The 17101-nt window shown below is 37.1% G+C and overlaps 1 protein-coding gene across 1 annotated transcript in view; it reads left to right on the top strand.

Annotated features, from left to right (window-relative positions):
- LOC117010639 (guanine nucleotide-binding protein G(q) subunit alpha-like) overlaps positions 1-17101 on the top strand; it is a 118410-nt gene that overhangs the window by 87859 nt on the left and 13450 nt on the right. The window contains exons 4-5 of the mRNA XM_033085385.2: positions 5135-5263; positions 6269-6398. Of these exons, the coding sequence (XP_032941276.1) occupies positions 5135-5263; positions 6269-6398 (259 nt within the window). The remainder of the gene's footprint in view (positions 1-5134; positions 5264-6268; positions 6399-17101) is intronic.

Genomic DNA, 17101 nt, shown 5'->3' with positions numbered 1-17101 from the left:
TGACTATATAATTTTTGATGTCTCATTTCCTAAAAAGAAAAATTTGCATGAACATTTGTTTATTTGGTGACTTGTCTTTTTTAGCCTTGGTAAGGTTGGTTTGTGGTGATGAAGGAAGTTGAGGAAGACACCTAGGTAGGATTTGGGTGGAAAATGGATAAAAACAACGCGGTGTAGACTTCTTCGTAGCTCACTTCAATCTTAGCTTATATTGTGTTTACTGTAGACTAAGATGAGATAATTCTGGAAACTGGCAATTTACCACAACTTTTTATCAGTGGTGTAGAATCTTAGAAACACAAACCTCAACAGAAGTTCTGAGAACACAGCCAGTACGTGTTTACATTTAGTTTTGCACACTGAAAAATTATTCTATTTGCTGGATTGCCGCCTGTTAACGTAGAGGACGCTTGTGTCAGTTATTCTGGCAGCTCTGTGAGGCAGGAAAAATCCTTCTACGGCAGCTTTAGCATTTTTAATATGTGCTGTTGAAAGTCAAGCCAATTGTATGTTTCTCAAACATGCAAAAAAAAATAAAGGCTCTTGTTTTTCAGCACACAGTCAAAATTAGTACTAGGGTTTTTTAGGAGAGTGGCCTCATCAACTGGCTCAAAGTTTTGCAGAACAAACTAAAAAACTCCGACCCCATCCAAAAACCAAACAATAATATGAAGTATAGCTCCACCCCACTCCAGAACAGCTGGCCTCCAAAGGACAGAGACACATCAAATTATTAAATATCGTGCCTAATTATCCTTAGTCATAGACTTCAGTTAGGTTTCTATTTTCTCTTGCACTACCGTTGTCTGTGTTTGAATCGGGGCATTTGGAGAGGGTCATATCCATGAGCTATCTTAATCTTGAGAAAAAGACTTTTTTTTTTCATTAAACCTCAGAACTCTGGGATTGAAAAGGTGTGAATGTTTACAGTTACTATCATAACAAAATCTGTCTTGTCATTGAATGCAGTGAGAAAGCATTTGTATGTAAAATGTTGCTGATAAGGCTTGCTTTTATGGCTGTCCTTACACTGAAATCACTGACAAATGTTTGTGTTAAATAACAGAATTTTTAGAACTTCTTGAGGTTTGTCCCTTTCTTTTTCCCTGTACTCTCATTCTTTCCATAGAGATGTATTGGCTGGCTGGACAATAAAAAATTATCATTACTAGTTTTATGCTGACCTTTCTATCAGTGTCAATAATTACTTCTTTCTCAACGTGTTTGGTTTTATTTAGAGATTTGTAACACAGTATTTCTGATATGGTGTCAGTCACATCCTGTCCCTTCAGCAGTGTGTTTCAGAGGCATTCTGCTCTCCAGGGACTTCTCTGCTCAAAGTGTCTCTCAGACTCCTAAGCACAGGGTTTGATAGTGTGCTAGTGAGTATTATTTCAGCACTTTGCTACATCAGTTTTGCCTGCTGAGTTCAGGAAAAGTTACTAGACAGTGCTGATGAGCAGACTAGTCTAATTTTTAACCTCAGAAAGGTAAATTATGTTGGAGATGGATTGCTTGATTTTTATATGGATGATACATGTAGGAAAGTACAGAGTTGGTCTACTTCCATAACTTTATTCCTGCCTTTTATTTGGAAATGTGGACCGACAGTACCTTTGACAAATGCTTTCTTTCAAGGGCACTATTAGCACCTCCATAGCCTGGCAGCTTCCTTGAAGCTGGCTGCAGGCTTGGACCTTGCCATAGGTGATGTAAAAATAAATATTTTGCATAAAGATTGCATTAAAAATAATTACTTTGCTCTTGGTGCTGACAGGGAAACAAAAGTCTTCCTCTGCTTCTGATCAGCGTGCAGATCACAGGCGTGTTGCTAGATGCTGGTAGCTTGTCCTGACGTCAAGGGAGGTCCACTGCCAGCAGCTCGTTACATACTCATTGCCTCAGTAATGCACCTTCTGCCTGTCACTATAGCAACCCCCTGGAAAATTACCTCAGCAGCCACTAAAATTCATTTTTATTAAAATTAATTACAGATATAATTAACTTGTGGAACTTGGTCTGTATTGTATATTTACTCAGAAACCATGCGTTTTCCCATTTGCTTTCCTTGCTGTAATGCCTAGCTGAGTAGATACTGTTTGGATGAGAGGCTGTATAGCTACAGTGTAACTCATGGATTTCTTAATAGTTGGTGCAAATGAACTCTGAGTACCATGTAGCTAAGACCTAAATGTCTTGCACTGTTGCTGCTACCTGTACAACCAGATTTCCTCTGGTAATGCTGGTGGTTACTCACAGTTGGACTAGCCCTCAAGATAGTTTCCACGGTGTTTCCAATACAATTATGACTTTAAAATTTGAAGCTAATAAACGGAAAAAATACCTTGTCTGGCAATTACTGGCTACTCTCCTTCTGTGTAAGATTGTAGCTATGTCAAGTCTATTTGTTTGCAAGAGTGCATGTGTAGTCAATTGTAGTGTACACTGGAGAGTTACATGCATTGGTAAGACTGGTTGCAGTATTTCTTAATTCATTTTGAGTTGGGCATCTACCCTAAAACACACTGTGCATATCTGTTACATGTTTAAACTTTTTGTTTGTATGTAGGATTTTACAAATAATTTTTGATGGAAATGTGACATCACTAGTGCACAAGTGAAAGAGCTGGCAGCTGGGGATGGTCAGAGGAGCAGCTGGAGTGGTCTGGAGCCAACAGACTTGAAGCAGAAGATCATTGGCATTAGCTAGCACTTTTGATGTTTTAATGTAAAGTTGCTGCCTAGTAAAGTAATTTAAAAATAAGTAACTTAGTAGTTTAATAAGCTGTAGGATATTTAAAGCTTATGTGTGCAATGATGTACTTCTGTGGTGATCAGGGGATTTCTTTAAACCCCAGATTTCGTGAGGGTAAAAAAATGTTAAATATCCAATTATTTTGGTTTGAAAGTATAAGTCTTTATTGTGACAGTAAAGCTGTGGTAAATCAAATAGTAAATTTTCAATGTTCAGGAACAGTTAGAATAGTAGTATGTGAAAAATGTGTGTGCTGCTGGTATGTCTTTACTGATTGCATTCAAGTTGTCTTTTCTTTTTATGTAATCAGCTACATTCACTTACATATTCCCTCAGCATTTTGAAACAGTGACTCAGCTCAACAAGCAGTTGTTCAGATTAATCAGACTGTCACCCCAACCCTTCTAAAGCAATGCAAAAATCCATTCTTGTGCTTTGTAAAGAGAAAATGCCTTAGGGTTTGTCTGTGTTGGTACTGTAGATGTAGAGATGTAGTGTTTTGCAATTAATACACAAATTATGATAACGTATTGAGCTTATGTGTGTTGATTTGCTCTCACTGGTATTTTAGGAAGATTGCACCTGACCAAAAAGAGACATTTTATTTCTGCATTATATCAAAAGTCTTCAGACAATTATATGAAACAGTGCATAAAATGGAAAGACCCTGATGTCAATTCCAATGACAGATTTCTTACTTAAAGAAAATAAAGGGTTTTTTTAGATATTACTTTATTTTAAAGGTTATGTAAATTTTAAAAGAGACTTGCAGCATTTTTAGTGATTTTACATTATCTTGAAGGCAACTTTGTGTTACCGCTGCTGGCAGAGCTTTCAGTTTGATTCTCAGAAACATGTTTAATCCCCCTGAAGTTGATAGCAGAACACAAAGTTACATAATCTTCATGGGATAACCAGAAGTGTAATTGTCTGCAGAACTATCAGTAACAGAAAATACCTATTCCTGTGCTTCAGAGCAGCAGTGCAAAACTTGATTTCAATCTGAATTCCAGCACAGATAATTTTTCAGCAGAAATGTCTGTTAAAATAAAATGTAACGAAACTCAAAAAAACCCAACAAAACAAAAAACAGAATTAAAAAATCTCCAAAAACAACTAACCAAACAACAACAACAAAAAAACAAACAGAAAAACCACAAAACTAAATCAAAACAATTTTTTTCTGTCTTGGAAGAATTTAATTGACAATTTGCTGTATGGTGGCAGCATTAAAATGGCAATGATAAAAGACTTCAAGTTGTACAACAAAGCAAGAAAGACCTGGGATATTTTCATTTAAATCAGTTAATACAATAATGCATTCATTTATTAGTTTGTCTTCTCAGTGGCTAACTGTAGATTATTTTTCTGCTGTGAACGACCCAAATGTCATAAGAACTTGGTTACCTGCAGCGGTCTTTCTGCCACATGTCCACTGTGGGGAGAGCATAAGATTCCTGGTGCACTGACTTCATGACATGTCCAGCTGCTGCACACACACATGGGTGCCTTCTTTCTTTGGAGGATGTTTTTTGTGACAGCTGATAAAAACCTTCAGCACACTGGTGCTTTATGGTTGAAATTCAGCATTAACCAATAAGCAGAACATTTCTGTGTTGTAGTTACTGAACCTTTAAAAGCAATTTTATAGCAATTTTGGGTTATTTGGAAGTGTGTTTTAAGTACTGCGGGTTTATCAACATAATCAGCAGTTTCAGTGTGAGTGCTGGACTTCAGGTGCCAGAGATTGCTCTCATTAGTTTGTGCTGCCTTCTGGTCACAAGATCTGGAAAGCGTTGTAATTGTCAGTGGTTGGGCTTTTCATTTTTTAATTTAGTCTCAAAGCAGTGCTCTTTATCCTCTTGTCATTTTATAACTGGTAATGATCTATTACCAGTCAGTTGCACCAGACTGCTATCAATTACTATCTATTCCATAGCAGTCCATTGTTCTTTGGTTCATGTTAGTTTGTCCAGGTGTGTGTATGTAGTCACTGCAGACTGAATATCAAGAAATATATTACATATTCCAAGCAATTTTATATTTTTCACGCTTTGTATAGAACTTTGTCTCTAAATTTCCTATGATTATGTAATTGACAACTTTGGTGAATTTACATGTGAAAGCCAAGCAAAGTTGTATGGGAAAAAAAACCCATAATAATTATACTGCCTTTCTTGTGGAGTTAGCTTGAACCTATGTAAGTGGCAATGAAGTACATTTTTATGTTTTGTCCCCTTTTTTCTGCCGATAATGCTTTTTATTTTTTCTCTGTTGTACTTCTCCCTACCCCACAGCCCATTTCCTTCCTAAGTTCTCCTTTCTCTTTTCCTCGTTGGGATGATGTCTAGCATTCCTGTTGTTTCTCCCTGTTTATAGCTATCTTAATGACTTGGACCGCATAGCAGATTCCACCTATCTGCCAACCCAGCAGGACGTGCTCAGAGTTCGAGTCCCAACAACAGGGATCATTGAATATCCGTTCGACTTACAAAGCGTCATTTTCAGGTAGGAAAAAAGGTTTTAACACACGCTTCCTTGGTTTCTTTTGTTTCCTTTTACATTAACAATGCCAAGTAAAGATATTGGTTTAAAGTGCATAAAAAGCAATTATTCTGTTTCTAAAATTTGAGCTTGGTCAATTTATCTTCATTTAATTGTCCACATATATTTAGGAGCTCATGTTAAAGATGTCGGAAAGATCAAAGACAATTAGGTTTGTTATTTTTGAGAGTAATTTTTACTGATAGAAAATCTGCAATTCATCTTTTGAATAATATACATCAAAGTTTCACTATGCATAATGATCTGAAAATACAACTATATGTGCTTGTTATTCATGCCAATTATGGAATAAAAGGTTACCATTTGTGCAGCTGATTTTTAGAGAGATATCACCCTACTTTTGTGCAAGTACAGTTGTTTAAAAAATAACTATGGAATTGTAATTATAAGTTAGACACCTGTCTTTACACTGAAACATGGGATGTAGTGGGAATACATGGCAAGCAAACATGAGTTTTGGTTTATAGATATGTATTGTTTTCTCTTTGTCTGCTTAAAATGAGGCAGCTTTAACAAGTTGTGGATTTTGATTCTGATATGTGTGCGGGGAAAATGTGGTCCACCATCTTTTTTGTGTCTGTTGCTGAGTACATTGGGCATACTTTGCTAAACCATTGCTCATGAGACCTTTGTATCTCATAATTCATTTTTTTTCCACTGATATTTAATAGAATCTGTTGTAAGCAGACAGTTAATCATGTTTGCTTTAAGTCTGATGGATTTGATGGATTTTCTGTATTTGAACTGTTGTTCGAATCCATCAGATTTAAAGCAAACATGATTAACTGTCTGTTACAACAGATTCTATTAAATATCAGTGGAAAAAAATCATTAAGGAAACCAAACCAAACTGTGTTTTTAAGTAAATCCTTGACTTTTGTTGTGTTTGTGGTTGGGTGTTTATCTGTTAAGGTGTTCATGGAATTGATATAGTTGTTAATTTTGCAGAATGGTGGATGTAGGAGGCCAACGATCAGAAAGAAGAAAATGGATACATTGCTTTGAAAATGTCACATCTATCATGTTCTTAGTAGCTCTTAGTGAATATGATCAAGTGCTTGTGGAGTCAGATAATGAGGTAAGCAATTGTCAACAAAATCCACAAGTTAAAAAAAAAGGGTTTTATCAGACCAATCCCAGGTGTTTTTTAAATGCATCTACAAGCAATCATGCACAACTGGCACCCAATGGAGTGACAAGCACTTTAGAGGTTGAAGGGGAGGAAGGATTCAATCTTGAAGTAGGGCTAAGCTGATCCACTCCATGAAGGATTCAAAGAAATGTCTATTTTGTGTTGAAGAGGAATACATTTAAATACAGAGAAATGTTTATTTAGTTACTGTTATGAGCAGAGGCACAATAATAGTTGCTGTAAATGAAGATAGTATTTATAGATTCCTAAGGCGCCGACCCTAGGGTAGTAAATTCCTTGGACTTAAAGCCCAAGGTGTCTATTGTGTTTTTATCTCAAAAAACAAGAAAAGCATTCAGGTGGGTGGGCTGAGAGTTCAAAGCACACTATCCATTATTTTGAATACAGTTTTGAATGAAGACTAAGGATGATTTTTTTATATTGATTGTCCTTTGTCTCTCCTAAGGCCTCTTTTAGTTACTCATCAAACTTCTATGAGTTTTACTCATAAGCACTGTCCTCCGCCAATCTTTCAGCACATAGTTTAAAAAGTTAGATGAAAAAAGGAGAACATTTGACAATATTTTCTTCATGGCTGCCTACAGGATGTACTTTTTAAGACGGTAGTTGATGTAAAGTAAAAACAGATGTCCCTGGACAATCACATTCTGTATGTTGAACTTCCTTTATGATTAATTTTTTTAAAAAGCCTTGAAACTCTGGAAACTTTTGCATTTGTGGTGCTTTCATAAAAAAAAAAATTGTTATGTTGATTGTATCTGTGTCATTCAAAGCTGAATTTCCAGAAATTATGATGTAGTGTACACTAGCTTCACCTGCTGTAATTTTGGAAGCTAGACTCCTGTAATTAAGAAAGAGAAATGCCAGACTTGGTTTGTTTCAAGTCAAACTGGAAATGTCTGGTACTGTTTTTCTGTTTACATTATTCTTTTGTAGCCACGAAGTCAATGCACAAAATACTAAGCATTTTAATTACACAAATCAAAGCAAAATTTATTGTGAGATGCATAAAGAAAAATTAGTTATGATAATTTTAAAATACTATTTTAACTATCCAAAATAAGCTTCATGGAAGTCAAAACCTTCTTGCAGGTGGTTTTTACACCTCACTACTGAACTATTTATGGGGGTTTTTTTACAACAGAGGGAAACTTCTGAACCTTTTGACTTTTAGTTTACAATGCATTCATGACTTTAATTCAAACTAGTTTTTGTTTTAAGTCATACATACGTAACCTAGAAAGCCTTCCAGCATACTTAGGCCTGTGTTACTCTAACTGTGGAAATGATGCAATCTTAGAGCTGAGCACCAATGTGGGCAGCTGAAGTCTTGGCTTTCAGCAAGCTTGTAGCCAGTTTGTCTAGATTTTGTTGTTATGCCAGGGCTCTACCTTCTTCCCTTCTTTTCCTCTCCCCTGTTTCTCTAAGCATTGCAGTCCCAGAATTAATGGAAGAATATGCTTGTTTATTTATTCCAGAGAAAGCAAAACATAGTTTGTCTGAATGTGTGTGTGGCAGAAATATGGCTTTAAATGTGTTTTTATTGACACCTTGAATTAAGAAATTCAATCTGCAAAGATATTTTTGTTCTTCACTGAGGGTGTGACAACCTCAGGAGGGAAGACAGTGATTTAACTTGAAGACTTTGGTAATCAGCCAAGAGATACTTTTCACACTTAGCTTTAAATTGTGGAACAGTATTGAAATTTTAGCACTAAAGTGAAGGGAGTGTGTGTGAATGCTCTACTTTCTTAATATGTGGGCCATGAGTGTGATACTAGGATAGAATCTAATCATTCTTTGGTCTGTGTGCCTCATATTGAAATTAAAATATCTGACTTGACAATTTACAGTGTTCTGCTATTTCCTTTTCGTTGCTTTCATGGCCTGATTAAACGATGATTTTTGTAAGGTGGCCTACTTTCTTTTTTTAATTAGTCCACTGCATATTGCCTGAGCTCTCATTTCCTATAGTACATTTTTACAAAGAGAAGTGTAGTGTTTAATCATTTGTGTCATCCTTTTCAGTTAATACAGTTTTTCATTAATATCATTTTCATGAGTAAATAGAAATCTTTAAAAAGTACTGTTTTCTGTTTGGCGGGTGGTGGTGGTTATATGACCTTCCTTGTTAGGAAATAAAGACTCTTGATTTTTATTTCAAAATGTAGTGCTTGATGGATGCTCAGTTATAAACCTGTTTCTTTCCTCGTTTACCTTATTCAAGAGATACACATTTGGATTATAAATCAGATGGGGTTACACTTAGCTGGGAGTCTTTGATAGTGTCTCTCACTGGATATATATGAGGTGGAGCTGGGAACCATTTCTATTTTCATGCCCTTGAAGGAGTTAAGATTTAAAAGTTCTGAGGAATATAACTTGTATAAGGGGACACATACAGAAAATAAGACGAGAATTCAGACTGCCTGTTATTCAGAGACATGTGCAGGATGATTTCTAAATGACGCATCCATGAAATTGCACTACCATGACAAATATCTGAAGAGTTGGGAACTTCAGTCCTGAAGATAAGCATGCCTGGCTGTCCAGCTGTATTTTAGCTTGTGATTTCTCTAACAGGTGATAGATCCAGTGACATCTCTTTTAATTGTGTACATACTGGATTATACATACTTGATTTTGCTGCATAAATACAAAACAGGAAGAGTCAGTAAGGGTGGTATATTTTAACAATCTTGCAAAAATTTCAGTTGATGTACAGTCATTAAATACTTCTAACAAATGCAAGGGAGAGATAGCTAACTGTTCCAAATTCTGCCCTTAATAAAATAGGAAGTCTGTCTAGATTCATTGCTGAAAATGAGGGCAAAATTTGAACCAGAGGACATAATATACTAATTACATTAATAGTACTGTAAATTAAGTAAATATTCCATCAATCTGATGTGATGTGAGAAAGGACAATATGTTATAAATTAAATTGTTAGATGTTTGACCTTTTCAGGTTTTCGGAAAACTCCAGTAGGATTAGAGGTGAGATAAAAAAATTAAGGAATCATCTCTCTGTTAAATGGATTTATGATATATATGTCTTATATATATAGGGTCATGCTCTGGCTGTGAATATTGCCAGCAAATTTGGAGAAATTGGCTGTTTTATCACATGGCACAATTTAGAACTTCTTATGTTTAAAATCAATTTTTTTCTTAAATAAAGGGGTTTTTTTTCTAGGTTTCCAGGATATACTTGATTTGAATATGTATTAGAGATAGCTCCATTTAACATAGCAAATCTCAGTGTCTCAGTGCAATAATTAGAAAAATGAGTTCCAGCTTTTTAAGAGAACCATAACCACTTGCAGATATGGAAGAACTAGAGACAAAACAGTACATGTGTAAAATGAAGTTCCATTAAAAAGTGGTTTTCATTATCTTTGCACAGCTAGTTAAGTACTTAAAAACAGCAAAATAAAATAGAGAACAATTTATTGCAGCTTGTACATATTTATTGGCACACTAAAGGTATGTAAGATTTCATATAGTTTATATAGCTCTATGGTGGTTATGTATACATTTTTATTTTCCTAGAGATCTCAGTGCAAAACCAAAAAAGACAGAATACAATTTCCTCAGTTCAGCTAAATTAATTAATTAATGGGCTAAGTGAAAATTGGAAACTTTCTAAACTATCAAAAAGTAAATGCTGTCTTTCCTGAGGTACTGTCAGAGGCTGCAGAGCAACAGAGGCATTGGAAGCATGAAGTATGCATTGATAAAAATGATTTTTGTATGTAAGTCATTATGAGTATTCTGAACATTGCACAAAATATATTGGGGGAAAATGCCAGTTGAGATTATCCTCATCAGAGATAATACATTTTTGTTAAATTGTAAAATGTGAGATTCTTACACGATTGGAGGTAAATTGTGAACCTTGATAAGAGGAGGTTGTTGTTAAGTAGAGTACTGTACTTTATAAAAATACCTTTTGTTTGAAAACCCTTTTTAAAGTTTGTACTATGTCTTAAGAAATTACATTTGATTTAACTGCAGCCAAAACTGGTATTTTTAACATTATAATGCCATAGAATTTCTCTTAAAACGGGAGCACCTTCTCTTTTATCATCAAACTGTCACTCAATTTTCATTAAAGTTTTATTAGAAGTGCCATCTGCTTGTAATCCATGTATTTACGGGTTTCATCCCAGATTACAATTCTTGTGGAAAAGTTTTGTAATGTATGAAGCAGGCAGGAATGGCTTAAGAATTCTGAGATTTTAAGATAATAGGAAAATTGATTTTATGTCTTAAGAAATCCTAGACACATTATCCTAGAGGTCTTTTCCAACCTACCCGTTCTGTGATTCTGTGCCTTCAAGCCTGTGTCTAGTGCTGCCATTACTTCCTGCATGTTCTCTTTTCACACATATTAAGGTGTTTTCTAGGATCTGTCTCTTCTGAGAGTTTGGCAAAATGCTATATTGCTCAATGGACATTATAAAAAAAAGAGGCCATAAAGATAATTTCTCCATGTTTTGTCGACTGACTTTAATTTCCTTTCAATATGGTTTTGTCTGCTTTTAGGACTTGCATCATCTAAACTGACATGACAACCAGATTGAATCTTTTTTATTCCAATCTTGACAAGTTCATTTTGAAACATTCTAACATAGATGAGGTACAGTTATCTTCTGAACTGAAGGAGTTCCTCAGAAACTTATCTAAACCTGCTCCACTGCGCTGTGGTGTGATGTACAGTGGTGTAGCAGCCACCTGTGTGAAGACTGCTGCTTGCACTGGTTGAGAATTCTGCTGCTGCAACTTTACGCTCTCTTAGTCTGTGTTCAGCATCCCATTGTCTTACAGCTTTTTATCCTGAGTTCACAGACTTCTAAAACTGGCTGTTACCACCAAAGTGCAGCTGTGATCCCCCATCAGGCCTTCCTGGTTTCTGAAATGTAGAATAGTAGGTTCATTTACCAGTACCAGGTGTTTACATGGCACTAGCAGTAAGAAGACATAATTCTGTAGTTTGAGATGTGAACAGAACCAGTAGGTCTGGAGGTGGCTGGAACAACATTTCCAATAGCCATTGCACATATCTTTCAGGAATTCAAGGGGTCTCAGACAACCTAGAACATCTGTATCTCTGGAACAAGATAGATGAAAGGAAGAAGGGACCATCTGACTTGAGTATCTTATAGAAGCATGATGGAGCTAAATACTCCAGGAAGGAAGTTACTCTTAAAAATGTTCTGTCCAAAACATTACTAACAGGGGATCATTAAAGTGACTTAATAGTACATAAATACAGTGGCTGCAGTAAAACTGTTTTTGACTGGGTGTTCCTGTATCATGAGGGCTGAAAGCAGAATTGTTGTTTAGCGAGGTAAGATCTCCATCCTGAAGAGAGATGTTCAAAGCTTGACTGAACACAGCCATGACTAAAATGATATAATGGCAAGTTTTTCCTGCTGGGACCAAGGAGTAGTACCTGATGACTTCCATGTAAAGATCTACTCCAATGTAATTTCTTCTTTGATTCTAGAAAAAAAAGTTGTATGACATGTGAAAGAAGGAGTTTTTTTCCTGTTTCCTTGAGGAAATCTTTGTAGTCAGGTCATAAGGTTTTTCCATAGCTGCTTTAATACCCCTGAAGAGCTCTACTTTATTCGACAGTGGGTATCTGCATTAATGTAGTTACCTTCACAATACTTAATTTACACTGAAGAGCTGTCTTGCAGTTTTATCAGATGAAATCAGAACAGGATATTAAGAAAATTAGGGCTTCAGTATCTCAGCCTCAGCTACAAATTGAAACTGAACGAACTTTGTAGAGTGATTTCCTGCAATGCTTTTGTGCTTCAAGTAACTGAATAAAGACACTGTTCCTTTGATTGATGGAAAATTTTGTTGTTTGTAGTTTGCCTCATAGAGAAAGGATCAATGTTGCTTGGTTTGTTAAAAAATATTCCAGTTAAAATCTGATTTGTTAAAATTGCATTGAAATAATAACATGAAACCGAGGATAGGTATTTTTACTGTTAGGTTTTTTGTGTGTTTATCCGGGTATGGAGGTGCAAGCACACATTTTGAATTGGAACAAAAGTCCATCAGCAGAACAGATGAGCCTAGATGGAACTTCTGTACTGTTCATTTGTGTAATACGTTAACAGATGACAAATTGGTACAGTGTTCCAGTCACACTTTTTTTTGAGATGGGCAGAAATAAGAAATGGCATGAGGCTACACAGTTCAGGATGTGTTTACTCTTCAAAGATACAATTATCTGAACAACCAATTTCATTTTTTCATCAGAACTCTTATACTGTTCGCATCTGAGCATGCTTCCATTTCTCTTCCAGCACTGTGTTCCTTATTCACAGGTTAGTCATACATGGCTTAGCATGAAGACTGAAGGAAAACAATTCTGAGATCAGAGGAATTCTGTCTTTCTACACCGTAAATAAATGTAATGCTTCAGTTGGTTGCTTTTTCATCAGCAGCCAACAATCCAGAACAATTGAGCATTTTGCAGAGGGATAATACAAACTGTCATTTAGAACTAAAATCCTCAAATAGTCTTTTTTTGTTTTGTTTTGGGTTTTTTTTTTTTCCCATGGGAAATCAAATCCTCAGCACTGATTGTTTATCTGGAAACTTGAGAAAATACCACATTAACTACCTGTGCCAAATCTCATTGCTGGAATGTATTGTATCTGTTCGTACCTGTCCAAACAAATGCTTATTTCTTTCTGGCTTGTCTATAAAAAACCTTTTCAATATGAGCTATGAGTACTGGGAAAGATTTGCATTTGGAACAGTTAGAACCTCTCTCTCTTTTGTTGTAGTGGGTGGTTCATAATGGAAATGGGGGTTTGGATAATCATGAACAGGCATACAGAGTCTACCAGAAATGCTGCTTGTAAATGTTGCTACTGGCAAAGGCATGGCTGCCACTTTTTTTTTGTTTGTTTGTTTCTTAACTTTTTTTTTTCTTTTTTCTGAATAACCAGTGTCGGGACTGTCCAGGAAAGAGCTTTTTTCAAGGACTATTTGTTTTTAAAATATTTTCCCTCATTTTTCTCAAATACCTGTAAGGTATTTTAAAAATAGCCAAATCTGGCTTTCATGTTTTATTGTGAAAAATAATTTAAGACCCATTTTTGCATTTAAAAAATACTTTATAGCAATAATTGAACCATGTTTTATGACTACTCTATTGACTTCTTTTTTTTAATAGTATTTTTGTTTTTTGATGGTTGTTGAACATGTTGTTTCAGCTGTCACTTGCTTCATCTGTATCTCTGCTGGGTATATAAAATTGCCATGTATTTTCAAGTGCGGTGCTGCAAATTCAGTTTGTGGGAGAGTTGAGAGCTCTTCTTCCAGGTGGTTTAAAAATATAGTTTTTATCTACAGAGATGTCTTCTAAGTCCTCCACCAGAAGCTGCTTTTTTCAGGCTAGTTTACAGAAAGATTGAAGACAGTGAATAAAAGAAAGGCATTATTCCTGTTTGAAATGGCCTCTGACTGCGTTTGTGTTCCTCATAAAAATACTTGTACAACCATTGCAGTTTTTACTTAAATTACTAGTTACAGTAGTAGAGCTACAAGATTATACTTCACACTGGTGGCAGAAATGTGAAGCACTTTCTATTTTGATAGTGTATGTACTTCTTTACTAGTGAAGGACTCTGTATTACCTCCCACTTCCTCATTTCCTTTACTATTTCTCAGTTTTTACGTAGCAGCTTCATTAAATATTTAGCCAAGAAATACACTGTAGGTGTCTTTCTATACAGCTTGACATTGCTTCTATGAAAATAATTGCTGGAAGCCTTAGTTGGATAATGGAGACATTCACAGTTAATATAGAGTTGTACATAAAAAACATTCACAGTGAAAGGTTTTGTTGACCAAAATAACAGAGTCCATAACAGTGACACTAACCTTCTGAATTATTAAGCTCTTTCCTGAAACTCTCTTGCGTCAGTGTCTCATTTTCTACAGTTACCATCTGTGAATGGCCTGACTCAAATAAGCATTTTTGCTAGCATACACAAGCTGCATACACAGAGCAAGTTGTGCACTGAAAAATGCATGCTTACCTCCTTGCCACTTTTTCTCTCACTACATTCCAACAAAATGTAGTTCCTCAGAATCTGTGAAATCCTAGTTTTTAACAGACACTGCTTAAATTGCTAATTATTTTTTAAAGATAAAAGTAATGACGACATTTTTCATTCAGTATGTGAGTTACAGTCTGCCGACTAGATGCCACTCTAGATAATCATTAGGACAATAATGGGTGAAACTTCATTAGTACTTCTCTGTTGTTTCAGATTAATATTTTACTAAGGGTTTTCTGTCAAAGCACTGTTTGTTAGCTGGGAAAGGCTGCTTCCCCTTAGCTTGGTACCAGCTGATAAAGCTCTTAAATGCTGTTGCAGCACTCTTGCAGGTACAGTAATTTCACGAATACAAACCGCAGCAATTTGACAAAAATTTTGGTGGAAACCTGGAAGTGCGGCTAATAGTCGGGGGCGGCTAATATGTGAATAATTTTCTGACATTTACAACCCCAGACGTGCCAGCCAGAGTGCCGAGCCAAGCACCTGCCAGTAAAAGCCAGCATTTCGCAATTGTTACAGTGTTACTGTGTTGCCCTGGCTCCCTGCAGGCAGCACGGGGGGCGGGGAGAGAGGTGGGAGAGCTCTCTTCCCTCCTCTGCCGCAGCCCAGGGGAGGAGGGGGGGAGGGCACCGCCATTGCCGTGACCCGGGGAGGAGAGGGGGGGGCCACGCCGTCATTGCCGCGGCCCGGGGAGGACGCGGGGGGGGCGCCACCGTTGCCGCGGCTCCGGGAGCCAACAGGAGCCCTGCGCAGCCATTGCCACGGCCCGGGGAGGGGGGGGGAAGTGCGCGCCACCATTGCCGCGTCTCGGGGAGCCGACGGGAGCCCTGCGCAGCCATTGCCGCGGCTCGGGGAGGAGGCGGGGTGCTTTGTCCGCGCCTGCCGCCGGCACCGCGGGCACGGGAAAGCTCCGTCCCCGCCCGCCGCCGCTGCCGTAGGAGCAGGGGAGGCTCCGTCCCTGCCTGCCATCGCGGGGCAGCACCGACCCGGGGTGACCGAGCCCAGTGGCAGCGGCGGCCGGCCCCGAGCGGCAGCACCGTGCTGGGCTACCTGGCCCCGTCAGCAGCCCCGAGCGGGCCGAGCCTGCACAGCCTTAGCTCAGCCAGTAAACCCCGCCCTCCCGCGGTTCTGTTACTAATTGCACGCGGGTCCTCACTGCGAACGACAGAGCGGCTTATATTCGGGTGCGGCTTATCTATGGACAAAAACCGAAATATTTGCCAACACCCAGAGATGTGGCTTATACTCAGTGCGGCTTGTATTCGTGAATTTACTGTATTCTTCAGGATATGACAATTGAGTGCTTATAAATTATCCCAGTTTTGTTATTTCTCTAATTGCAGAAGTAATTTCATTTTTCCAGAGCAACAGATAGCAAAGAGAATTTCAGTATTTACATCCAAACTAGAATTCCATCATTTTAGTAGGGAAATTGAAAGTGTACATATAAAAATAAAATTGGAAGTTTTAAGTTTTAAATCCATTAAAACTTAAGAGTAATTTTGTATTTGGATAAAAATGTGGGAAAACATGGTTTATAGTTTTGCTTGTATTTGTGTTAATGTTTAACAGTTATACAAAAACTTTACAGCATAAAATCTTTTATATAAGAAGCACATGATAAAAGAAATTCCGTTTTATTTTTGTTTCATAAAAACATGTTTCTAGTAATGAAATTTGACAGTCATGTGATTCATTAGTAAGTACAGTGGTTTTTCTTAGTATTTATTTAAATATTAGGATAACTTTGGCCAAGATTATTTAACCTGCTTATGGTTAACAAATTCACTATTGGTGTATGTCTGAAGTATTTCTTACTTTGTTTCATAATGATATTTTTGCATTGGACTGGCAACTCTGCCTGGTTGTATGGAACATTGAGAATTTTACACTGGCGTCTGTATATCCTAACAAGAAACATAAAGGAACAGCTAGTGGTATCAGAATGTTTTTATGCAATTTAGGATTGACTGCAGACAAAAGCTGAGCAGGGACACTGTCCAACAGATCTTTGGGGATGCTGAAGACAGTAGTCCTGCAGCTCATTTTCCATGTGCCAAACCAAGCAGGCTATGATGAGCTGTTGCTGCTGTTGGACAGGGGTTGCTGTTGAAGGTTGGCTTCACTGCTGACATTGGCTGTCAGCTACTGAGAATGCCTTGAGCCAGATCTAGCTGCACATTTCCGTACATTACTTATTCGAGTTTCTATCTGGAGCAATACTGTAACATGAAACTATCTTTCACACAAGAAATAGTGCATCCTGTTAAAGAAAGATTGTTTTCAGATCAGTAGTTCAACCATATCTTGTGATTAATTAAACTGATTAAAAATATTATTGCACATATATTTAATGAAGCAAAAGAGTGAACATGCAAAGGAGTGAGCTGTCATTAGAAACAAAACCAATTTCAGACAAATTTTAGAGGACAATAAGCAGTGTTGTTGGAGGAATTAACTATGGCATAAAAATTGGTTTTATCTGCTGTGACATCCATAAAAGTTGAATTACCCTGGGTGATTGGATAA

Source organism: Catharus ustulatus, chromosome Z, assembly GCF_009819885.2.
Source record: "Catharus ustulatus isolate bCatUst1 chromosome Z, bCatUst1.pri.v2, whole genome shotgun sequence".
Lineage (NCBI taxonomy): Eukaryota > Metazoa > Chordata > Aves > Passeriformes > Turdidae > Catharus > Catharus ustulatus.
This window is presented reverse-complemented; position numbering and strand designations above follow the sequence as displayed.